We start from the raw sequence: 26021 nt of genomic DNA on the forward strand, positions 1-26021 counted from the left end.
ACAATATGACATCACTTATGTGTGGAATGTGACATATGGCACAACTGAAACTTTCCACAGGAAAGACACCCATGGATTTGGACAACAGGGTTTTGGTTGCCAAGGGGGAGGGTGCAGGATTGTGATGGACTGGGATTCGGGGGTTGAAAATGCAAACTATTGCATGTGGAGCGGGTATGCAATGAGGTCATGCTGTATAGCAATGGGAACTATCTCTAGTCACTTTTGATGCAGCATAATGTGAAACAAAGGATATGTATGTGTGTGGGTGTGGGTCTTGGGTGGGTGGGTGTGTGACTGGGCCACTTTGCGGCACAGTATGAAAGTGATAGAACACAGTAAACCAGCTATGATGGAAAAATCATTTTAGAAAAAGAAATGCAGCATCTCTTTAATCTTAACTGTGTCCAAAATAAAAAAATGTAATTGTAATATATACATGTAAGGATAACCTGACCCACTTGCTGTAGAGTGGGAAAATAATAAAAAAAAGAAAAAGAAAAGAAAGAATTGGAAAAATTAAAAAAAGAGATCCAGGTGAATAAGAAAAAAAAGAAGATGAAACTATGAAAATGAACATATAAGTTTATTGCTGAAATAACAGAACTGCAGGAATTTGGTGAATTTGGCAGCATAAAATTTAATCTTCACTCTCCTGCATAACCTATAGTCCTTTGATAGGTCAGTGGTAATTAGGGAGATGTTCAGATACGGAAGAGGACTGAGGATTTGGCCTTGAAAGCGAGGCAGCAGATGTGTCAGTGGCCATTGGCATTGGGAACCATGGATGGGCTGCTGGTTGCGGGTTAGACACAGGGCCCTCAGTTGGTGATATATTCTGGTATCTGGTTGGCAAAGGAGAAGGCTCCACCCTCAGTCCAAAATAACCACTTGGGAAGTAAGAAATACAGCGGTACTGAGAAATGGAAGTGGTAGTTGTAATGAAATTCACGATGTGGCCACTTGCTGGAGAGTAGCTGCTTTGTGAGTGCATGTGAAACGTGGTCAACTGACTAAAAATAGCATGTTGAGCCATGGCAATTTGTCCTGGTGGCCTGAATGATGGTGATGATGGAGAAGAAAGACCACTTCTAGTTGGGGTAGTTGTATTAGAAATTCTCTGGCTCATGGAAGGCCATCTTATTAAAGGCACATTTAGGTTTGTAGAGGCTGAAAATGCATCTTCTCCACGAGTTTCTGCAGCCACATCAGAATTATGGTTATCCACATCACCCCCTGTTCTAGAGCGCTTCTTGCTGCAACCTTGAAGTACAGAAGCCGACACTGGAGAAGCATTTTTCACCCTGACTCTTCTTTTCATCCTCACCAACAGATGGGGACAGCCTCGTTTAAAATTTGGATTATGGTAGAACTGCAGCTAAAACCAAAAGAGAAAGGTATTTAGTGACCTTTTAAACAAAGATACGAGGACAAAGAATCCATACAAATCTGACTTGTTTCATCACACAGAGTTAATGTGAGGAAATAATACTCATCTATTACTAACATTTTCAAAAATTTATGTAGTGGGAACAGGCAATTATGGTCCTTAAATAAAAATGCCTGGTGCATTTACAGTAACAGTATGAGGTTCAGGGGCTTGTATTGGGTGAGGTTCATCGAGAAGGCTTCAGGTGGCTAGGAAATTTCTCTATCACCCCAAATATTTTATGACCAAGTGGCCTTCAACTTAAAAGCATAGCAGTACTTCATCCCACTTTCAAGGTCTACTATGACCCTATATGTATGAACATATTTGCAGATGTCCCTCTGTAAATAGTAACTGGACATTTCATAATACCTTGTTCCAAGCAGAGACTTCATTATCTTCTGCCAGAATGTTGGCTAGTGAGGCAGGTCTTTGAAAATTCCTTCGCAATTTAGTAAATCCATAAAGGTTAAGCTGTCGAACTAAGCTTTTCATACTCTCAGTTTCAAAAATTCTGAAGGGAGCCTTTCTCTCCAGAACTTCTTTCTTGAAGCGTTCTTCATTAATCACGATCGAGGTTCCATTTTCATCCCACCAAATGGACTTAAATCGATCACTTTCAACAATTTCCCAAAGTTTTCTGGGAAAGGGCAGAGGAGGAAAATCATTATCTCCATCTGGTTCAGAGGCACACAATGTGTGGCATGGCTCTTTCATCAGGGAGCCCTCAGACAAAGCCTGGAAAGCTTTTTCTTCAATCTGAGACCTCAAGTCCAAGTCCCCAGTGATTGAGTTATCACACCATGGAGATGTAATGGAGGATTCTGAACCAGTTGATTCATCTTTAGGAGACACACCTTGAATTTCTGAAGGAGCATTTGCCATCTCAGATAAATTTCTCTTCAGCTACTTTTCTCACCTGCATGGCTTTTGAACTCTGCAGTTTTAAATGCTGCTTTGGTAAGCCTACACAGATAAACTATCCAATCCATCACAATGGTTGCCAGCCTGAGTAGCTGTGACATCACAAGACTCTAGTCTCCTAGCAATCTGAGCATCACCTTCAGTCAGGGTTTACTTCTCTATGAAATTAGCCCAGTTAATATAAAATATGAGCTCCGTACTTGAACAGTAACCCAAAGAGAGAAAAAAAAATGAGATCAGCAAATGAGATCCCATTCCAATGGAATCTTTTTAATAAAAAAATCACATAAATAAATAAATCCATTTCATCCCTGAAGTCAATGCAAGTTCTCTCTTGTGCACATATGCATTTGTGCCTGTTATGTAAGGCCTTGTAAATGGAAGAAAAAAAAAAAACAACAACGGCAAATTGAAACAAAAGTTATGCAGCTCTTGAGAGTGTATAACTAGAATCTGTGCAGTATTTATATTCAGAAAAACATAGCCAGTGTTCTATGGTGGCTAGCTTGTTACAAAAGTGTTCTGATCTCTGCTGTGCTATGGGTTCAATCCCTGGCCTGGGAACTTCTGCATGCCCCAGGTACAGTCCAAAAAATAAAAAGACAAAAAGAAAAGAAAAAAAAAACAAATACACAATCAAAAACAAAACAAAACAAAACAAAACAAACCATGACCTTTATCACTAACCAAGACATGGAAGGGCCCTGGGCACCAGGCAAAATATCTATAGCCATAGAGACAAAAAAAGATTGATGGTTGCTTGTGTTAGGAGAGGAAATGTGGGGAAGTACCATCCAAAGGGTATGAGATTTCATTGCAGATTGATACAATGAGAACTGAGGAATTGATGGGAGTACCACATTCTGAAGATTATATATGCCCTTGAACTGAATACTCTAAAACTTATACCATAATGTTGTCACATTGTTAAAAACTAACAGTGATCTGGTATCACTGATTTTATTATATCGAGTTTTCTGTGTATCCTACGCAAGTAGTCTGTGTGTTAAACAATATTCCAAACATTTTCCGTTAGGTTTGCTGAGGGAGGAAGGCACAAGACCAAATAGTACACAAGAGGGATTTATTAGGGTCTCTGAGGGGGCTGGGCAGAGCCCACGATGGCATCAGCCTTGACTGCAAGGAGGTGTTAGGCTTATAAAGCATCTGTGGTGGGAGTCTGTGGTTGGAGTCCACGGTGGGACCTTGTGGCAGGGAAAATGGAGAAGAAAGGGAAGGTCAAGGGAGGTGTAGGGACTCAAGTCCCATGACAGAGCACAGTTAATCCGTGTAGGCAGTTAGTCTGTGCAGGCGGATGCTTCCCACAGGTCCTCGTTTCTTGCTGCCTAACTTGCACTTCCACATTCTGGGAGGGGTGTCCACAGCAAGTCTCTCAGGTGAGCAGCAATAGTTGAGGTGTATGGCGGTCTGTCTCCATCCTCCTGGGATCCTCTCATTCAAGCCTTCCATTATATGGGATAGGGATGAATGTCTACTCTTCTCTCTCTGCTTCCTGCTGGCCTGGGGTGAGGAGTACTTGTGGATGGACATGGTATATGCTACCATAGAGGATGGGAAGAAAGGAAAAATAAGATTAAACATGGGTTGATACCAGTATTGTGGAAGGAGGAGTGTAGTTTCATCTGAGTAGGTTTTAACACGTGATGTGGTATTAACACGTAAATCGCAGGAACTATTGGTCATAACACATGTTGTCTCCTTTCTGTTGCTATAACAGAAGACCTTGAAAATATACGGTTGTCGCTGCCAGCTGATGCTGCTTTGAGAACAGCTGGTGTCATCACGTCTGACAGGGCACATAAACCCTAAGTTCTTGGCAATACAAAGGCTTGCCTAAAATTACTTCCATAAGATTTCCTAGTCCTCCTTGTCTGTCTGACCCACAGCTACTCCATTCTGCCTTTTCTCCCTATTGGCCCATGCAGTTGCCATGGTCAATGATCTCTGTATTTCTAGATGAGAGAAGTTGCAAGAATTTGGGCCCATAGAGATCCTCACCTGAAATCGGTCTGAAGGCCTGTGCCTCACCGCTGCTCACCTCCCTGAGCTCTGCTCAGCAGGTGCTGCAGGTCAACAGCTGCTGTGCCTCAAGTTTTCCTGCACGGAGAGCCTCTAGGCAAGTGCTAACTTGAGGTCACAGTTGGCCATACTCCCCCATGGTCGGACATTTGACCGTAGTTTGGGGAGGCATTTCATGACCATTTCATCTCACAGTGCCAGCAATGAACATTGCTAGGTCTGGCAATGATGTCACAGATAGGCCATTAAATGTGCTAGTCCTGGACAAAGCCATACTAGGAGTAGCCAAAAGTCCCTGGAGCACCCATTTTCCTCGTCTATTATGGTCCAGGAAAATATTCCCTCTTGATGCATGTTCCCATATCTAGAGAACACTGATCTCATATGGAACTATATATCATTTTCAGTGACTCAGTTACACTTCTGGAAATGCAAGAGACAGCAATTTTGTGGAGACAGTGAATAAAACAAAAACCTAGAGACTCTCATGCTGAGAGAAGGAAGTCAGAAAGAGAAAGACAAACACCACCTGATAACACTTATATCTGGTGTCTATTTTAGAGCACAAGTGAAGCTTTCCACAGAAGAGAAAAACATGGATTTTGAGAATAGACTTGTGGTTTCCAGGGGGAGGGGGACTGGGACAGAGTGGGATTGAGTGGGAGCTTGGAGTTCATTGAGGCAGTCTCTTGCCTTCGGAATGGATAAGCAGTGAGATCCTGCTGTGTAGCCCTGGGAACTATGTCTCCTCACTTGTGTTGGAGCATGATAATATGAGAAAATAATATAAACATGTCTGTGTACCTGGCTCACCATGCTGTGCAGTAGAAAATATAACACTATATTGGTGGAAATAAAAACAAATTAACCTATTCTGATAAGGAGTGGAAAAATATAAGAAAATATTTGTGGTCTCTTAAAAAATATGTGGAAAGCATTATTCATAAAGTCATAAATGAAAATTGAAAAGCTTCACACAAAACAGCCCTGTTTTATTGCTGTTCAGCTGGATTAGTCTGTTCCTTCTCTTTAAAGGAAATTTCATTCTGGCTTGTCCACTCAGCTGTACTCCCCAGTGTTCTTAGGCTGGTTATCCCTTGACAGTTTAAACATTCCCAACACAAGGGAGCCTTTAAATTTCGATTATTGTAGCCCAGGAGAGTTATGTCACTTGGCTAAAGTCTTACCTGCTGATTGAGCTTGAGCAACAGTTGAAGGAAACATAATTGTGCCCTTGTGAGAGCAGGTATTACTTGGCCAGGTGAGGGGATCCCACCTAGGAACATCACTGAGAAGAGCCTTGGAGGGGAGAAACCCGTCAAGGTAGATGAGAAGGTCAACAAATGACCATGTGGTCGGGGGGGGGGGGACTCTTGGCATAGTGGTCTCCTTCTGATGGTGTCTTCTTTTTTTCTGGGCATTGGTGTTTTTGTTATTAGGGCCTTGTTTTAGGGTGAGTTTGATGTCAGTAGTTCTCTCTGAAGACGAGTGCAATGTGGATGTCCTTCTTAAGAGGGAACTAGAGATTTTCAGAGTTATTTTATTCACTTTGCTTGTGCATATGGTACTTAAGTATTCCTGACAAGAGACCTTCCATCTAGGCTGGAGACAACCCTTTAAATGATACTTTCCCAGAATGTATAACCCCCTGGTGATCGTTGGGCATCAGATATTCTCCCAGAGACAGATTGCAGCACTCAGCTTCCCATGCTTAGACTATGTTCTTAGTACCCCCCTTCAACAATGAAATATTGTAACACAGCCTCCAAGAACTATTTGGGAAGTGAGTTTTAGAAAGTGAACCCTAACCTCAAAACACAGAACTAGAGTATGAGTCACAAGATTGTCTCTAAAATGATCCTCATTTTCACCAGATATTGTCAACCTAGACCTGTAGAAGGAATACCCCAAATGGAGAACATATTTTCAAAGCATTTCTTTTCATTAATGGGTTTTCTGGGGAGCCAGGAAGAACCAAGCTGCCTCATGGATTTCCCACAGTCATGGCTCTTGAATTCACAGCTGTTGCTTACCTATCTTCCCTCCTCTGATTTAGGGGCACACTTTTCCCATGCTACAAGGTCATCAGGATGGCAAATGTCTGAGAAGGAGGGAGTAAGTTGTGAGCTATATCTTTATAGATTGGGTTCATACCTTTCATCCGACAATTTCTCCCCTGTAACACGGTAATTTACACTTAGGAAATTTGCAAATTCACACACACACACACGCAGAGAGAGAGAGAGAATGCAAATTTTAAACACCTGGCCAAGTAGAATCTCACTTTATTGTAAAACATTACCTAGTCACTCAACCAACGTAACAAAGGATTTCAAAAGCAAATACAAATTAAAGGCCAATCGATTCATGTAACCTGTTATCAAGAGTATGAACAAGGTAAGGTTAAGAAGGTTCAGAAACCTTTCTTTTAGCAGAGAGACAGAAACCTAATTCAAGTTTTACACGAGCTTACCTTTAAAGTTAGTTTAGTTTTCAACTTTAAACTCCCAGTCAGTCCCGACCAAGCTTGAAAATCCTGTCTAGTGTCCACTTCGCAGAAATCTTCCATCACTTTCTGTATCCGTATTATTCTGTCTGCTAGCTTTCCATTCAAAATAACAAGCTACACGACAGACTTACTTTCTGTTCCCTTAATAGAATGCAATTCCATTCCTCCTTCCTTCTTTACTGAAAACACAATGTCTACTTGTCTGGGTGGACTTTTTATCACTTCTAAAAGTATGTGTTTCCTGGTACAGAACATCACAGCATAGCACCAAAACACCGATAATAGTCTTAAGTGATGTTGCTGTCCCTTCTTAGTAACTGAAGCCTCAGCATCCGATTTGACTTTTATCAAACCTACGTGCAATAAGAAAGGCTTCTGCCAATGACTCTGAAGACATGCCCATTTAAGTTAGATCAACCTACTTTAACTTTAATATCAGATGTTAATTTAACACGGAATATTTTCCAGTTCATGTGACTCTAAAATTACCTTACCTTATGTATTTTGAGAGTTCATATAAGAGCTTAATTTCCTTCAAGCCAATTAAGTAGAGCTTTTTGATGAAGTAATTTTGGCAAGGCCATACATGCACAACACAAACAATGATACATACAAAACAGGAAGCTCAGATTTCCCATTCCAAAGTCTCAGCCATGAATAAGGTACACCTGTGTGAAACCCATCAGCTGCAAGAGACACTGGCTTCAAACTGGGTCCCTGACAGATGGAACAAATCAAGGTCGCTTGTCTAGGTGGCTAAACATCTTTTAATAATATTTAGAACAAAAGGCATACGATTTCTCCTTGACCCTGAGAATTCAACTTGCAAAATGTACCCCTATTCCTGAAATTTCTATTTCAGAAAGATGGTGGAGCTAAGGCTTCCAGATGTCCAGGCAGAACACCTGCATCTCAAAGACACAGGCAAATTTCTCTTGGGATGACTTTGTTTCCTTGAGGGCAGAAAACTTTTCCCTCAGAACTGAGGAGCCTCTTCCCTGAGTCTTAAAGGCCCTGTCAATTAGTCCAGGCATGGAGTTTGTGGGCCCTGTCCTAATATGTGTAGATGTGTCTGTCAGGGGAAGGCTGGCTGATAAAAGGGACTGAAAGAATGGCATGCCCTTCACTGGTCCCCGGGTCTGGATTAGTTTAGTGTACGGGTCAGACATGGGAAGGGGACATGGACCCTGGTTATGCCTACGATTCCATTAGTGACTTCGGTCAGGGGCCTGTATTGAGGTTGGCAGAGGTTTGCGGACTGGTCTTTTAACTCAGTTTGAACGGGAGCAAGCTGCTGAGCTATGGAATGGGTGGAGGTATCCCACACCCAGGGCAAAAGAACGGAGGCTGGGAGAGGTAGCTTATCATGTTCTAGATGAGCAAGGGGGAGGAGAGAGGGCTCGGAAAGAGAGACAGGAGTGAGAAGTCTGAGGGAGGCTCTGAAATTAGATAAAATATCTCTGCCAAGAGTTGGGGCTGGGCACTTGGTTAATATCAGGAAAGAACAGCTAAAGGGTGTCCCTGATGGGGTGCAGTTTGGAAGGGGTTTTGGTAAGGGTTTGGAGATGAGACCACCAACATGCACAATCGAGACTTGAGAGGGGTGTTTGTGACCTGTTAATTGAGGTTGTGCTGAGTAAGTGGCCCCTGTGTTGATAAGAAAGGATACCAGCTTACCTACAACTAGCAGAGTTACCTGGTGCTTCACCCGAGTAGTAGTTGTGGGTCCGGGATCCAGGGATTTCCAGGGCACCCTCAGTCTTCTGTGATCCTGCCAAGGTGGCTTGGAATGTTGAGGTCCAAGGATTCTGGTCTCTCTGCAGGGAGGGGTGTGGCCCTCCCCTGAGAGATTTCCAGTGGCCTCTCTTATCACACCTGCAGCAGGGGCCTGGAGTGCCTTAGAGCCATTGTCCAGGGGAGAGAGCTGATATTTGGGGGAGCCCTGAATGGCAGCTGCCTGCATTTTGTATTTAGCCCGATCTCTTTTTAAGTGTTGGCGTTCAGCCTCTTTATGCTGATTATTAAAGACCTTAAAGGTGAGGGTGAGGACATCCTGCTGAGGGGTTTGAGGCCCATCCTCCCACTTTTGTAATCTGTGCCTTATGTCAGGGACAGACTGAGAGATGAAGGGAGTGTGGAAGGAAAGATTCCCTCCAAATGGGAAAGGTCTAACTATGTATCTTTTTGAAGTGCCTCTGTTAATCAGGAAGGAGAGCAGGTTTTTCATGTGGGTTTGGTCTAATTTCTTCTTCTTCTTTTAGTTAAGACCTGCTTCACATAGTCCTCCTATGAGACAAGTTACCATGTGACTCTGGTGTCTGAAGGCCTGGGAATCGACTGGAGAGTCCCAGTTTGGATCCTGTCTTGGGACTGCTACCGCCCGCACTCTTTGGTTCTTGTTTTGCCAGCAGAGGTCATCTGTGTGGGCCTGAGTGGCTAACCAGACCCTTTCCTTTTCCACAAGGTCGAGGAGGAAGGATAAGGTGACATCAACACCATGGCAGGTAAGGTCACGGGACTGAGTGATTTGTTCAAATTCCTTAAATGTAGATGGAGGGATCAGAAGAGAAGGAGTCTCATCTTTTTTGTTTTTCAATTTAAGTGGGAGGGGTTGGACATGGAAATGGGAACGGGGACCTGGGCAATCCCTCCAGTGCTCGCAACTCCCCCTCAAGGGACCAAAGGAGCTGGTTGGGAGGTGTTTGGAGAAGGAGGAAGCTGGGTACAGAACTGTGTATGAGGAGGAGAGAAAGAGGCGTCAGTATCTGGGTTAGGATGGGGAGAAGCTGAGGACAACTTGGGTAGGGGTGTGGAGGATTTTGTGTTGGGGGAGAGCTGGAGGCATGGAGAGATTTGTATTGTGGAGAATAATGGTCTGCAGGATCAAAGCAGGAGCTGTCAGAATGAGAGGGACTATGACATGAATGAGGGAGAAGAATTTGAAATGTGAAACAGGGAGAACAGAGGGAGGTGTGTGGGCTGAGAGTAAAGACACAGCGCCTTTCATGCCACTCGTCATTACAGTGACAAATGTTATGGAGGTCACTCAAGCTATTTACATTGAATGTGGACTTGTGGTTGCCAAGGGGGAGAGGGCGAGGGAGAGGTAGGGAGTGGGATGGATGGGGTGCTTGGGGTTAATAGATGCCTTCTAGTGCCTTTGGATTGGATTAGCAATGGGATCTTGCTGTGTAGCCCTAGGAAATCTGTCTGGTCCCTCAGGGTGGAGCATGATAAAGGGAGAAAAAAAAATGCATACATGTATGTGGAAGGGGCTCACCACGCTGTACAGTGATGAAGCAGAACGTGAACAGAACACGGTGGCCCAGCTATAATGGAAAAACAAATACAACATCACTATAGAAAAAAATTGAAAGTGGCATTTTGGGAGCATTGAGAGCCATTAGCTAATGTTTATCCTGTGCACACGGAGTTACAGAAGAAGTAAAGATACTTGGACCTAACATTTCCTCTTAGGAATACCTAAATTCCATAAGAGGCAGCCAAGAGGTGTGTTCTGTGGAGGAGTGGAGGGCTTCTTCACCATGATGAGGACTAAGAGGGGACGTGGGCTAAGGAAGGAGCCGCCTTAGGGAGTGCCACTTCTTAGGCTGAGTGTCTCTAAAGTCTGGATAGTGGATGCTGAGGGACAGAGAGAGAGGTTTTGCACTGATGTGGGTGTCCCCAGATGAGAGGGATGGGGCCAAGTGTCTATGCATTCTACAGACCTAGTGTGATGCTTTGTTGCAGAAGGTTGTACTCTGATGTGCCAGAGGAACTGGGGCCCAAGAGCCATGCTGACAGGAGACCCAGAAAAGTGACATTTTCTCACCCAAGTATAAGCAGGCAAGTGCTGGATGCAGAGTCAGTCATGGAAAGGTGGAATTCCCCGTTAAGTGTTCCTGCCTGACTGAGCAGGAGCGGACTGGTGCAGAGGTGCCTGGATCAGGGACCCAAACCTGGGTGGGTTCCAGAGGTTAAGCCAGGAAGAGCTGCCCCTGCCTGCTGCTCTCTGGCTTTCAAACCCAGGAGTTTGGGGCACCACTGATCTGATTCCCATTCCCCTATCATTCCCGCTTGAGGTTTAGCACCATATGTGAATTCTGCTGAGGAAGTAGTGGGCAAGGGCATTTGATAAACAGGAGAGATTTATTAATGGCTCAGGAGGGCACCAGCCTTGACAGTGAGGAGGGGCTAGGCCTATAGAGGATCTGTGGCAGGAATCTGTGGTGGGAGTTCATGGCAGGAACCTTGATGGGAACAATGAAGAAAGAGGAGGGGAAGGTCAAGGGAGAAGTAGGGAGTCAAGTCTCATGACAGAGAGCAGTTCATCACTATAGAAGTTAACATATGCCTCCAGGTGTTTTCCTCAGTCCGTTGGTTCTTTCTGCACAAACGGAGCATCCAATTCTGGGAGAGGTTGTCCATAGCAGGTCTCCAAGTTGAACAGCCATATATGGCACGCTGCTGGGAACCTGACATTTTCATAGTCATATTAGCACAGCAAATATGATTCTTGTTGTTATGCCTATCAATATATGCTAAGTATACATGAAGTAGAGATTTCGTGTTTATGTAGGACCCCTACCATTACGGAAATCCAACAAGTAGGAGATAAGTCATAACAAGGGAGTATATAAGAAAAACGACTTATATGAGTGTAAGAGGAAACTTGCCGTTGTTGAAAGAGCCAAAGAATATAATCCAAGATTACATGGAATAGTAATCTTCTTTTTTTCTTTTGTTAGAACAGGAAATAGGCGGAGGGGTTTTGGTGAGGAAATAACTAGGGCATAGAGTCAGGAGCATTGAGGTTTCCCATAGGTTTTGTGACCAGAAAATGGCCAGGGGTTGTGTGAGAAGGCTAGGCCTTCCTGGCATTATGGGGTTGCAGGTTTCCTAGGGGCTTGTGGCTGAGGTAACCAGTGTCAGGCTTAGCCTCAGGCTATAAAAGATGCATATGAGGAAAGGGTGAGACTGTTCCAAGATAGGGTCATGGAGGGGTAGGTGGAGAGGGTGAGAATTTGCCAAGGTATGGTGTGCGGTGGAACTTACAAAGCTAAAAGGTAGTCAGGGCCATCATTGTTCCAGAGAGTTGGTTCTTATTTGGAAAATATAAGGGTCTCAGCAGTTTGGGTGCATTGATCTGGTTTTCTGAACATTATTGTGTAGGAGTCCAGAAACATAGGAGTAGCAACATAAAATAGGACCTAGATTTTATGAAATGGTCTTAATATGGGATAACAAGCTGCTCCTTTGCACAAAGAGACCTCATGTTTGGTAAGAATTTCTGTGGCTTCATGGCTGAAAGAAGTGTTACAAAAATGTTGTGAGTGGTTTCCCATTTCAGCTTTGGTAAATATTTAATATGTGTCAAAAATACATGATGCTTTCCATATTTATCACATTTAAGGACGGAATATTTTCACAACTAGAAAGAGTGTCTAGTTTGGCACTATGTCTTAGTGTAATGCAGTTCTTAAGTCAGAATGCTTTGTATTAACAAATGGTCATGAATTTTCCTTTCAGTAAACATTTCATGAAGATAGACACTCCACAAAATGTAGTTTCATGAAATTTGACAGTGATTTCTCCTGATTTTTTTTTTTTTTTGGAGAATGTTAGTGTCTACTTTCTTCACAGGACATGCCCTTAGATTTACACATGCAGATTTTGTGGGCGATTGGCTGATAAAATAGTATGTATATGTGAAAAAAATAGGAGTTCATGTTAAGAATTTAAAATGTCTCATTAAACCGTGGCTGAGAATTTTGTGGTGCTAGAATGGCTGGATCATATATGAAAGAAGTCACCTTTGTGGCTATCAGGGGAAGAGAGCCTAATTCAGGTGTCTCTGAGCTCCAAATTGCAAACTGTACCTTGAATCACAACCATAGGAGAGAGTGCAAAGTTTTATCTTGAAAAGATGCCTATAATATGTTGTATGAACTTACCTGTATAACGAATGAGATTTAGTTTGGGCTTTGCATCTCTTTACTATTTAGCATTGATGCACAGTGGTTTCCTTCCTCTTAGTCATGAGATGCTCTCCTAAATTGGATGGTAATATTGTCTTTAATCATATATATGTGTGTACACATACACACACACATATATTTCTCAAAGGAATTTATCACATCTGTAGTTGTATAATGATCATAACAATCTGAATCCACAGGATTTCCATCCCAAAGCCCAAGCACCTCCCACCACCCACCAAACTGTCTCCTCCAGAGACCACAATTTTTTTCAATGTCTGTGAGTCAGCATCTCTTCTGCAGAGAAGTTCAGTCTATCCTTTTTTCAGATTCCACAGATCAGTGAAAGCATTTGTTGTTGGTGTCTCATTGTATGGCTGACTTCACTTAGCATGATCGTTTCTAGGTCCATCCATGTTGCAAAAAAAATGCCAGTATTTTGCTCCTTTTAAAGGCTGAGTAATATTCCATTGTGTATATGTACCACATCTTCTTGATCCACTTCTCTGTTGATGGACATTTAGGTTGTTTCCATGTCTTGGCTATTGAAAATAGTGCTGCAATGAACATTGGAGTGCATATGTCTTTGCGAGTCACGGCTTTTTTGGGTAGATGCCCAGGAGTGGGATTGCTGGATCCAATGGGAGTTCTGTGTTTAGTTTTCTGAGCACTCTCCATACTGCTTCCCACAATGGTTGCACCAATTGACAATCCCACCAACAGTGTACTAGGGTTCCTTTTTCACCACACCCTCTCCAGCACTGATTGTTTGTAGATTTTGGATGATGGGCATTCTGGCTGGTGTAAGGTGGTACCTCAGAGAGGTTTCGATTTGCATCTCTCTAATAATGAGTGATGTTGAACATCCTTTCATGTGTTTCTTGGCCATCTGTATGTCTTCTTTGGAGAACTGTCTGTTTAGATCTTCTTCCCGTTTTTCGATGGGGTTGTTTGTTTTGTGGGTGTGGAGCTGCAGAAGGTGTTTATAAATTTTGGGCATGAATGCCTTGTCAGTCCCTTCACTTCCAAAGATTTTCTCCCATTCTGTGGGTTGTCTTTTTTGTTTTGTTTAGGGTTTCCTTTGCTGTGCAGAAGCGTTGAAGTTTGATTAGGTCCCATTTGTACCTTTTTGTTTGTGTTGTCAATACTGTGAGAGGTGGATCCGAGAAGATGTTGCTACCGTTTATATCAGAGTGTTTGGCCTATGTTTTCCTCCAGGAGTCTGATAGTGTCTGGTCTTATATCTGCATCTTTCATCCATGTGGAGTTCATTTTTGTGTATGGTGTTAGGGAGTGTTCTCATTTCATCCTTTTCCATGTGGCTGTCCAGTTTTCCCAGCACCACTTACGGAACCAGCTGTCCTTTCTCCATTGTATATTCTTGCCTCCTTTGTCATAGATGAGTTGGCTGTAGGTGTGTGGGTTTACCTCTGGGCTTTCTCCCCTGTTCCAGTGATCTCTATTTCTGTCTTTGTGACAGTACTATGCGGTTTTGATGATTGCTGCTTTGTAGTAGAGTCTGAAGTCCCGGAGCCTGATTCCTCCAGCTCCATTTTTCTTTTTCAGGATGTCTTTGGCTAGTGTGGGTCTTTTGTGCTTCCAAAGAAACTTTAAAACATTTTGGTCGAGTTCTGTGAAAACACTCCTTGGTGATTTGATAGGGATTGCATTGAATCTGTAGATTGCCTTAGGTAGTATGGTGATTTTGATAATATTAACACTTCCAATCCACGAGCATGGTATATCTTTCCATCTATTGGTGTCATCTTTGATTTCTTTCATCAGTGGCTTATAGTTTTCAGAGTACAGGTCTTTTGTCCCTTTAGGTAGGTTTACTCCTAGGTTTTTTTTGTTTTTTTTTTGGATACAATGGTAAACGGGATTGCTTCCCTAATTTCTCTTTCTGCTCTTTCATTGTTAGTGTATAGAAATGCCATTGATTTCTGTGTATTGATTTTGTATCCTGCGACTTTGCCAATTTGGTGGATGAGCTCTAACAGTTTTCTGGTAGAGTCTTGAGGATTCTCTAGGTATAGTATCATGTCATCTGCAAATAGGGATAGTTCCACTTCTTCCTTTCCAATTTGGATTCCTTTTATTTCTTTTACTTCTCTGATGGCTGTGGCTAGGCCTTCCCGAACAATGTTGAAGAGTAGTGGCGAGAGTGGACATCCTTGTCTTGTTCCTGATCTCCACGGGAATTCTTTCAGCTTTTCGCCATTGAGAATGATGTTTGCTGTGGGTTTGTCATATATGGCCTTTATCATGTTGAGGTAGATTCCTGTTATGCCCACTTTCTGAAGGGTTTTTTTTAATCAGAAATGGGTGTTGGATTTTGTCAAAGGCTTTATTTCGACATCTATTGGGAGGATCATATGGTTTTTCTTCTTCCGTTTGTGAATGTGGTGTATCACCTGATGGATTTGAGGATATTGAGGAGCCCTTGCATCCATGGGATAAATCCCAGGGATTTATCCCAGGGATGCATGATCATGATTATTGATCATGATGTCCAATCCTTTGAATGTATTGTTGGATGCGGCTTGCTAGTATGTTGTGGAGGATTTTTGCATTGATGTTCATCAGTGAAATAGGCGTGTAGTTGTCTTTTTTGTGGTGTCTTTGTCTGGTTGTGGTATCAGGGTGATAGTGGCCTGATAGAATGAGTTTGGGAGTATCCCTTCTTCTGGAATTTTTGGAAATAGATTCAGAAGGAGAGGTGTTAGCTCTTCTCTAAATGTTTGATAGAATTCGTCTGTGAAGCCATCTGGCCCTGGACTTTGGTTGGTTGGAAGTTTTTAAATCACCGTTTCAATTTCAGTTCTTGCGATTGGTCCAATTGTCTTTTCTACTTCATCTTGGTTTAGTCTTGGAAGATCGTACTTATGTAAGAATTTTCCCATTTCTTCTAGTTTTTCCATTTTATTGGCATATAGTTGCAGATAGTAGTCTCTTAGGATCCTTTGTATTTCTGTGATGTCCGTGTTACTTCTCCGTTTTCATTTCTAATTTGATTGATTTGAGTCCTCTCTTTTTTTTTTGCTTGATAAGTCTGGCTAGGGGTTTATCAATTTTGTTGATCTTTTCAAAGCGCCAGCTTTTCGTTTCATTCGTCTTTTCGATGGGTTTCTTTGTTTCTATGTCATTGATTTCTGCTCTGCTCTTTATGATTTCCTTCCCTCTACTAACTTTAGGTCTTGTCTGTTCTTCTTGCTCTAGCTGCTTCAGATGTAGAGCTATCTTGTTTATTTGAGCTTTTTCTTGTTTCCTGAGGTGGGCTTGTTTGGATATAAACTTTCCTCTTAGAACGGCTTTTGCTGCATCCCAAGGGTTTTGGAGTGTTGTATCTTGTTGTCATTTGCTGCCAGGTAATTTTTAATTTCCTCTTCGATTGCTTCAGTGATCCATTGCTTGTTGAGTAGCATGTTGTTTCGCCTCCATGTGTTTTCGTTTTTTGCAGTTTTTTGCTTGTTGTTGATTTCCGGCCGTATAGCGTTGTTGTCGGAAAGGATGCTTGATGTGATTTCGATTTTCTTGAAGTTACCGAGGTTGGATTTGTAGCCCAGGATGTGATCCATCTTAGAGACTGTTCCATGTGCACTTGAGAAGAATGTGTATTCCGTTGCTTTTGGATAAAATGTCCTATAAATATCCTTAAGTCCATCTGGTTTAATGCATCATTCAGGACTTGTGTTTCCTTATTGATTTTCTGTCTGGTTGATCTGTGCATTGCTGTATGTGGGGTGTTCAAGTCCCCCACGATGATTGTGTTATTGAGCGTTTATCCTTTCATGGTTGTTAGCAGTTGCCTTATATATAGCGGTGAACCTGCGTTGGGTGCATAGATATTTAAAATTGTTATATCATCTTCATGGATTGATCCTTTGGTCATTATGTAATTGGCCTTCTTTGTCCCTGAAAGTATTCTTCATTTTAAAGTCTGATATGAGTCTTGCTCCTCCAGCTTTCTGTTGATCCCTGTTTGCATGAAATAGTTTCTTCCATCCTCTCCCTTTCAATTTGTATGTGTCCCTATGGGTCTCTTGAAGACAGCATATGTACGGGTCTTGTTTTTGTATCCATTCAGCCTGTCTACGTCTTTTGGCTGGGGGATTTAGTCCATTCACATTACAGGTGATTATTGATATGTATGTTCTTATTGCCTTTTTATTTATCACTATGGATTTGTTTTTGCTGCTCTTTTTTCTTCCCATCTTCTCTTGTTCTTTTCCGCCTATAGAATTTCCTCTAGTGTTTGTTGTAAGGCTGGTTTCGTGTCCCTGAATTCTCTCAGCTTTGGCTTATCTGTGAAGGTTTTGCTATCTTCTTCAAATCTGAGCGAGAGCCTTGATGGGTAGAGGAATCTTGGTTGGAGGATTTTTCCTTTCATCATGTTAAGTCTATCGTGCCACTCCCTTCTGGGCCTGCAGAGTTTCTGTTGAAAACTCTGCCGACACCCTTGTTGGGTTTCCCTGTATGTTATTTGTTTCTTTTCCCTAGCTGCTGTCAAGATTTTCTCTTTGTCTTTAATTTGGGTCAGTTTGATTGATATGTGTCTTGGGGTGTGCCTCCTTGTGTTTATTTTATATAGTACTCGTTGTGCTTCCTGGATTTGAGTGAGCGATTCCTTCCCCATGTTAGCGGAGGTTTTGGCTATTATCTCTTGGAATATTTTTTTCTGTCGCCTTCTCTCTCTCTTCTCCTTCTGGCACCCCTCTAATAGGGATGTTGGTGCCTCTAATGTTGTCCCAGAGTTCTCTGAGACTCTCTTCGTTTGTTTTCAATCTTTTTTCTCTTTTCTGTTCTACATCCGTAATTTCCAATGATCTGTCCTCCACCTCTCTTATTCATTCTTCGCCTCCAGGATTCTGCTGTTAGCTGCTTCGAGTGAATTTTTTATTTCAGGCGTTGTATTTTGCATCTCTTCTTGTTTAAGATTTATATCTTGCATCTCTTTGGGCAGTGGTTCCTGTAAGTTATCCATCTTGACCTCCAGTTTATTTCCAATGTCTTGCATCATCTCCAGCATCAACACTCTATAAAGTCTTTCTCCTGGAGGCTGAGATACTCCTCATGGCCTAGCTGATTTTCTGGGGTTTTTCCTTTCTCCCTCATCTGAGTTATAGTTCTCTGTCTTTTCATGTTTATAGGTTTTTGGTGTGGTGACCTTCTTACAGATAACAGAGTTGTAGCCTCTCTTACTTCTATGTCTGCCCCCCTGTGGCTGGAGTCAGTTTGGGTGCTTGCTGTAGGCTTTCTGATGGAAGGGGCTGATGCCTGCCCCCTGGTAGGTGGAGCCGATCCTAACCCCTCCGGTGGGTGGGGCTTAGTCTCTGGATGGGATTAGAGGCAGCTGTGTGCCTGAGGGGTCTTTAGGTAGGCTGTTTACTGAGGGGCAGGGCTGTGATCCCACCTGCGTTGTTGTTTGTCCTGGGGCCTCTCAGCAGCTGACTGACTGGTGGGGCCTGGCATTTTCCCCAAATGGCCACCTCCAGAGAAACGTGTGGCTGCTGAATATTCCCAAGAGCTTTGCTTTCAATGTCCTTCCCTCACAATAAGCCACGTTCACCCCTGATTTCCCAGGATGTCCTCCAAGGACTGTGGTCAATGTTGACCCAGACTCCCATGGAGACTCTGCTTTGCCCTGGGACCCAGTGCATGTGGAAGTTTGTGTGCGCCTTTGAAGAATGGGGTCTCTGCTTCCCGCAGTTCTGTGGAGCTCCTGCACACAAGCCCCACTGGCCTTCAATGCCAGATACTCCAGGGGCTCTTTCTCCCCGTGCCAGATCCCCACATGGCAGAGTTTGATGTGGGGCTCAGAACTCTCTCTCCTGTAGGTGAGTCTCTGTGGGCCGGTTAGTTTCCAGTCTGTGGAGCTTCCACCCCCCCCGGGAGGTATGGGGTTGTTTATATCATGAAATTGCCCCTCCTACCTCTTGATGTGGCCTCCTCTTTTTCTTCTGGAGTAGGACGTCTTTTTTAAGGTTTCCAGCCCATTTGGGTGAAGAATGCTCAGTCTTTAGTTGTGAACTTTGTTGTTTTTAGGAGATAAGTTGAACACCAGTCCTTCTATTCCGCCATCTTCCATATAGGTTCTGTCTTTAGTTATATTTATCCAGATGTGTACAGTTTAACTTGCAGAGAGACTGTGGATGGGAAGGGGATTCTACAAACGAAGAGGTAACTCAGCAAGGTGAAAAGAGGAGGCCAGGAGAGTGATGAGACAGTAACTGGTGTAAAGATCCTCATTTCAGTACCAGGCTCAGGAAGTTTCAGGGTGAGAGTAAAATCACTTTTCCTGTACTCTAAACCCATGGAGCAGCCGATAAAGAAGTAAACAAAGAGTTTGGTTAGGGCCCTTTGGGTTAATTCTGCTCTTATTTCTGTTGCCTTGGGAGAATGAGAAGATATTCATGAGGTTGATGTCAGAGAGTGTTTTTCTTCTAGGAATTTGATGGTGTCCTCTCTTCTATTTTAGTCTGTCAGCCATTTTGGAGTTTATTTTGGTGCATGGTGTGAGGGTGTGTTCTCGTTTCACTGATTTGCATGCAGCTGTCCAGCTTTGCCAGCAATGCTTGCTGAATAGACTTTCTTTTTCCCATTTGATGTTCTTGTCTCCCTTGTCAAAGATGAATTGCCCATAGGTGTCAGGGTTTATTTCCAGGTTCTCTATTCTGTTCCATGTGTCTGTCCGTCTGTTTTGATACTAATACCACACTATTTTGATGACTGTGGCTTTGCAATATTGCTTGAAGTCTGGAAGAGTTATGCCTCCTGATAGGGTATTGTTTCTCAGGACTGTTTTGGCAATTCTGGGTCTTTTGTGGATCCATATAAACGTTTTGATGGTTTGTTCTAGTTCTGCGAAAAATGTCATGTTTAATCTGCTAGGGATTGCATTGAATCTGTAGATTGGTTTGTGTAACATGGCCATTTTTACCATATTGTTTTTTCCATTCTATGAACATGGATTACCTTCCTTTTCCTTACATCTTCTTTGATTTTTTTGATTAAAGTTTTATAGTTCTCAGCATATAATCCTTTACCTCCTTGGTTAGGTGTATTTCGAGGTATTTGTTTTTGTGAGGTGCAATTTGAAAAGGTACTGCATTTTGGTATTCTTTTTCTAATATTTCATTGCTGGTATAGAAAAATGCAGCTGACTTCTGAATGTTCTTCTTATAGCCTGCTACTTTGCTGAATTTATTAATCAGTTCAAGTAATTTTTGTTTTGAGTCCTTAGGGTTTTCTATGCATAGGCTCATATCATCTGCATACAGTGACAGTTTTATCTCTTCTCTTCCCATGTGGATGCTTTTTTGTCTTCTGTTTGTCTAATTGCTGTGGCTAGGACTTCCTGCACTATGTTGAATAGCAGTGGTGAGAGAGGGGATCCCTGTCTTGTTCCAGATTTGAATGAGAAGGCTTTCAGTTTTCCCCCCCTTGTGTATGATATTTGCTGTGGGTTTGTCCTAAATGGTTTTGATCATGTTCAGAAATGTTCCCTCTCTACAGACTTTGGTGAGGGCCTTGATCATGAAGGGATGTTGGACTTTTTCAAATGCTTTTTCTGTATCCATTGAGATGATCATATGATTTTTGATTTTGTTAATGTGGTGTATGACGTTAATTCATTTGTTTATGTGGAATCATCCTTGTGAACCTGGGATGAAGCCTACCTGGCATGGTGTATGATTTTTTTGATATGTTGTTGGATTCGGTTGGCTCAGCTTTTGTTGAGAATTTTTGCATCAATATTCTTCCAAGATATTGGCTGATAGTTTTGTTTTTCAGTGGTATCTTTGTCTGGTTCTGGAGTTAGGGTGATGGTGGCATCATAGAATGTCTTTGGGAGTATTCCTTCTTCTTCAACCTTTTGAAAGAGTTTAAAGAGTATGGGCACCAGATCCCCTTTATGTATTTGGCTGAATTCACCTGTGAACCCATCTAGTCCTGGGCAATTTTTAGGGAGTGTTTTTATGACATCTTCAATTTCATTTCTAGTGAGTGGTCTGTTCAGTTGGTCTGTTTTCCTTGATTCAATTATGGCAGGCTGTAAGATTCTAGACAGTTCTCAATCTCTTCCAGATTGTCAAATTTGTTGGCATGTAGTTGTTCAGAGTATTCTCTTATGGTTTTCGTATTTCTGCTGTATCTGTTGTGATTTCTCCTTTTTCATTTCTAATTTTGATTATTTGGATTCTTTCTCTCCTCTTTTTAGTGAGACTGGCCAGGGGTTTGTCAATTTTTCTTACCTTTTCAAAGAACCAGCTCTTGGTTTTATTGATTTTCTCTATTTTTTTTGAATCTCGATTTTATTGATTCCTCTTGGATCTGTATACTTTCCTTCCTCCTGCTGACTTTAGTTTTTTTGTTCTTTTTCTAACTCGTTTAGGTGGAGGGTTAAGTTGTTAAATTGGGCTCTTTCTTCTTTTTTGAGAAAGGCCTGTATTGCTATAAATTTCCCACTGAGCCCTGCTTTTTCAGCATCCCATAGATTTTGAGAGGATGTGTCTTTCTTCATTATCATTTGTCTCAAGGTATTTTTTTAATTTCCTTCTTGATTTCCTCATTGACCCATTGGTTTTTTAGTAGCATGTTGTTTAGTCTCAATGTAGTAGGTTTTTTCTCTTTCCTCTTCCCATGGTTGATTTCTAATTTCATGGCAATTTGGTCAGAGAAGTTACTTGGAATAATTTCCATGCTCCTAAATTTGTTGAGGTTAGCTTTGTGTCCCAATATGTGGTCGATTCTTGAGAATGTTCCCTGTGAACTTGAGAAGAATGTGTACTCTGATTTTTTTGGATGTAGTGTCCTGAAGATATCAATTAAGTCCAATTTTTCTATTGTTTCCTTTAGGATCTCTGTTCTTTATTGGTTTTCTGTCTAGAGGATCTGTCCATTGATGAGAAGGGGGTGTTAAGCTCTCCTACTATGATTGTATTCCCATCAATATCTCCTTTATGTCTGTTAATATTTGTTGTGTGTATCTGGGTGCTCCTATATTTGGGACATATATGTTGATGATAGTAACATCCTCTCATTGGGTGGATCCCTTAATCATTACGTAGTGTCCTTCTTTGTCTTTCTTTATATCTTTTGTTTTAAAGTCTATTTGGTCTGATATGAGTGTTGCAACTCCTGCTTTTCTGTCATGTGTATTGGCGTGAGATATTTTCCCCCACCATTACACTTCCAATCTGTATGTATCCTTTGTCCTAAGGTGAGTTTCTTGTAGGCAGCCTATTGAATGTTTTTGCCTTTTAATCCACTCAGCCACTCTGTGACTTTTGATTGGGGCATTCAGTCCATTGACATTTAAGGTGATAATTGATAGATGGTAATTTATTGCCTTTTTAAACCTCATGTTCAGTTGATTATATGGTTCTCCATTCTTCCTTTCTCTTTTGGTTGGATGGTCTCCAGTTATTATCTGCTTGAGTGTTTTTTTTTTTTTCATTTTTTGGGAATGCACTGTTTGGTTTTGGCTTGTGGTTGCCCTGTTTTTTTTTTCAAGTATGCTAACCCCTTCCTATAATTGTGTGCTTTAGCCTGATGGTCCTGTTAGTTCAAACACTTCATTACCATAAAAAATCAAGAAGAGAAACAAAGGGTCTCTTTATTTCCTCACATCCCTTGCCCACATTTTCTGATTTTGATGACTCTTTTTATTTTTGCTTTTTAATATTGTTATGTTTTAATCTTGTTCATGATTAAATCTGTATGGTGGCTTATTTGAGTGACTTCTCTCTGGTTGTGGTTTCCTCCATCCTAGTTCTTCCTCCTCTTTTTTTTCTTTTTTCTCCCTTTCTTTCCTTCCTTTCTTTTTGGTTTAGAGAAGCCCTTTCAGTATTTCTTGTAGCCTGGGTTTTGTACTGCTGTATTCTTTTAGCTTTTGTTTGTTGGAAGAAAAAATTATTTCCCCTTCTATTTTAAATGATATTCTTGCTGGATAGTTAATTTCTTCAAATATATTTTCCACTTCGTTATCTTTTTCTTCTCCTTGAGCAATTCCTATTATGTGTACATTGGCCTGCTTTATATAATCTCATAGGCGTCTTATATTGCTTTCCTGTTTTTACATTTGGTTTTCTGTCTGCTGTCCTGATTGGGTGATTACCATTATTCTATCTTCCACATCACTGATTCGTTCTTCTGCATTATTCCTTCTGGTTTTTACTGCCCTTAGTTCAGTTTGCATCTCTCAAACGAATGTTCTAGGTATTCTTGGTTCCTTCTTATATTTTCTAGTTTCTTTCTGAGGGTGTCTGCATTACTGTTCCTATCTTCTCTTATTTCCTTCAGTATTTTCACTATTTCTCTTTTGAACTCCAGGTCTGTCATGCTGCAGAGGCTTGTTTCCTGTTGACTGCTTTAGGTGAGTTCTCCTGTGGGTTTCCCTGGGGTTTATTTCTCAGCTTCTCATCTTGCTTGTTGTTTTCTTTTTCCTGGTGGAGTTGTACTCTCCGTGGCCAGTCAGTGTTTGCCTTGTCACTGCCATGGAATGTTTCCTGAGGGCTGGCATTGTTGGCCAGTCTTCTTTGAGGCAATGTGGCTTTTCTGCAGTGTTGGTGGGGCTAACAGGGTCTCTCTGAAGCAAATGAGGACTTCCTGAGTGCAGACAGGACTGGGAGGTCCACACCACGGTGGGAGCAGATTTCACTCGGCCAGGCAGAGCTTTCTCTGGTGTTTTTGGGCTGTGGGGCTCTTGCAGGGTGCTGGTGGTGCTGGGCAGCTATTCTGCAGGAGTGCAACACCCCCGAAGGGCTGCATCAGCTCTCTGGGTCACTGAGAACTGAAGAAGCTCTTCCCCAGGGCAGCCTGACTCGGAAGCACTGTCTGAGAAAGTAGGCAGATCTTTTCATGGTCCAGCCAATCTTGTTCTAGCTTTTCTGAGCTGTGGGGAATCTTGCAGCTGGGCAGATGTTCTTTTGGAGAGGAGCACCCTCCAAGGGCTGGAGCAGCTAGCTGGGCCACTGTGAACCCACGAGGCTCTTCCCCAGGGCAGCCCAAGTTGGAAGGACTGTCCAAGAATTAGGCAGAGCTTTTCACAGCCTGGCCAACTTGTTCTAGCATTTTCTGAGCTGCAGGGGCACCTGCAGGAGGCTGGTAGTGCTGGGAAGCTATTCCATGGGAGTGTGGCACCCCCCAAGGGCTGGAGTGGCTACTTGGCTGCTGTGAACCCAAGAGTCTCTTCCCCAGGGTAGCCCAACTTGGGAGGTCTTTCTGAGAATTCAGCAAATCTTTTCATGGCCTTGCCAAGCTTGTTCTAGTTTTTCTGGGCTCAGGCCTTTTCCCAGGTGCTGGCTGTGTTTGTTCCTGCTCCATGGGGGTAGACCCACCAAAGGGCAAGCAGGCCATGGCAGGGACAGCCCCTGTGGCATTAGGCTTTCAGCAATTGTTGAGGCCAATCCTCCTGGATGGCAGGCAGCCCCAGGTCCTGTGTGTGCATAAGGAGTTGTGAGTGGGGGGGATGAAATTGGAAACCCAGCTTTCTGATAGTTAGAGGACCAGTAAGCTTGCTGTGGCATGGGGAGTATTCTATGGGGGCCCAACCCTTCTTCTCTCCCCTGCTCAACACTGATGCAGACTTAGCTCTTCTCCCAGGTTCCATTTGATGTGGTTTTCCACTTCCCCACCTTTAGCGTATTGCTCTCTCCCCCTGTGATGCTCTGTTTTCTACTCTCCGAGGCAGTCTCTGACCATCAAATTTGACAGACTGGTTTCTAGATCTCCAAAGCAGTCTACACTCCACCCTGCCCCCACAGCCCTTTCACAGCGACTAACCTTCAGAGCCAAGGTCTTAGTGCCCAGCCCTCCCCAGGCATCTCAAATTTTGGTGACTGTGCCTGTAGTTCAGATGATCTGTTCCGTTCTCACTCTGCTTTTCAGAACTCTGAGTTAGTGCTACACTCTTTTCTGCATCTGGAGACTCCTCTGGTTTGGTTGATCTTTCAGTCGAGTAGGTGACTTTCCAGGGTGTGGGAACACTTTCTCCTTCACAGTCCCCTTTCAGGAGTGCTGGTCCAGCTTGGAATCACCTTCTCTCACTCTCCTCTTACCTCTTGCTTCATCAATTGATGTCACGAGATTCTTGCCATTATTAGAGTTCAGGTTCTTCTGCCAGCGATTGGTTGCTGTTCTGTGTGAGTCATTTACCCTGTAGATTTTTGTGTGTGTGTGTTTGTGGGAGAGGGTGAGAATGTCCCCCTACACTTCTGCCATTTTGCCTCCCTCCCTATGTCCATTTTAGTTTTGATTTGCATTCTTTGATAATTAGTGAAGCTGAGCCTATTATTTTTCATGGGCCTATTATTATCTTTGGAGAAATGTCTCTCCAGTTGTTCTGCCAATTGTTCAATTGGTTGTTGTATTTTTGAAATTATTTCCTCATATTTCATAATTCTCTTTTTGCTTTTTTCATTGTTTCCTTAGCTGTTAAAAAAAAAAAAAGCTTGTAATTTTGACTTGGTCCTATTGTGTTTATTTATTTACTGCATTTATTTCATCATCTTGTGAGACTGATCTAGGAATGCAGTAATACAGTGGATGTCTGATGCAGGTTTAAGTCTTTAAGCCAGTTTGAGTTTAATCCTGTGCATGGTGTGAGTCTGTGTTCTAGGTTCATTTATTTACATGCAACTAAACAGTTTTCAAAGGACCAGTTGCTGAAAAGATCCTCATTTTCCCAATTTGTATTCTTGCCTCCTTTGTCAAAAATCAATTGACCAGAGGTGTTTTGATTTATTTCTGCATCATCTGCTCTCTTCCTTTCATCTGTACGTATGTTTTTGAACCAGCATCAAACTATCTTGATTCCTGTAGCTTAGTAATGTTACTTGAAGTCTGGGAGAGGTATTCCTCTTGTTTTTTTTTTTTTTTTTTTACTTGAGCATTGCTTTGGCAGTTCTGTGTACTTTATGTTCCATGTAAATGTTGGGATTGTGATTTGCGTTCTGTGAAAAATGGCACAGGTCATTTGATAGGGTTTACATTGAATTTGTCGACTGCTTTTGGTGGTGTGGCCATTTTAATGATACTGAGTCTTGCGCTCTAGAAGCATGGAATATCTTTTCATTTCTTTGATTCCACTTTAATTTACTTAAGTTATGTTTTATAGTTCTCAGCCTATAAGTCTTTC

At 42.3% G+C, this 26021-nt stretch overlaps 1 protein-coding gene and 1 pseudogene across 1 annotated transcript; both read right to left on the reverse strand.

Annotated features, from left to right (window-relative positions):
- On the reverse strand, positions 683-2314 carry LOC110257906 (heat shock transcription factor, Y-linked-like). Its single transcript, XM_021080913.1, has 2 exons — positions 1802-2314; positions 683-1378 (listed from the first exon to the last, which is right to left on the reverse strand). Exons 1-2 carry the CDS (start codon positions 2312-2314, stop codon positions 683-685), a joined length of 1209 nt encoding a protein of 402 aa, XP_020936572.1.
- The window catches only part of LOC110257952, a 95972-nt pseudogene continuing 77728 nt past the window's right edge, over positions 7778-26021 (reverse strand).

Source organism: Sus scrofa, chromosome Y (assembly GCF_000003025.6).
Source record: "Sus scrofa isolate TJ Tabasco breed Duroc chromosome Y, Sscrofa11.1, whole genome shotgun sequence".
NCBI lineage: Eukaryota > Metazoa > Chordata > Mammalia > Artiodactyla > Suidae > Sus > Sus scrofa.

Excerpts from the sequence above, each read along its gene's own strand:
- LOC110257906 (XM_021080913.1), bottom strand. The coding sequence starts at position 2,314 with ATGGCAAATGCTCCTTCAGAAATTCAAGGTGTGTCTCCTAAAGATGAA. Across the intron at positions 1,379-1,801 it reads AAGTCTCTGCTTGGAACAAG|CTGCAGTTCTACCATAATCC; the intron begins GTATTATGAAAT and ends TTTTGGTTTTAG.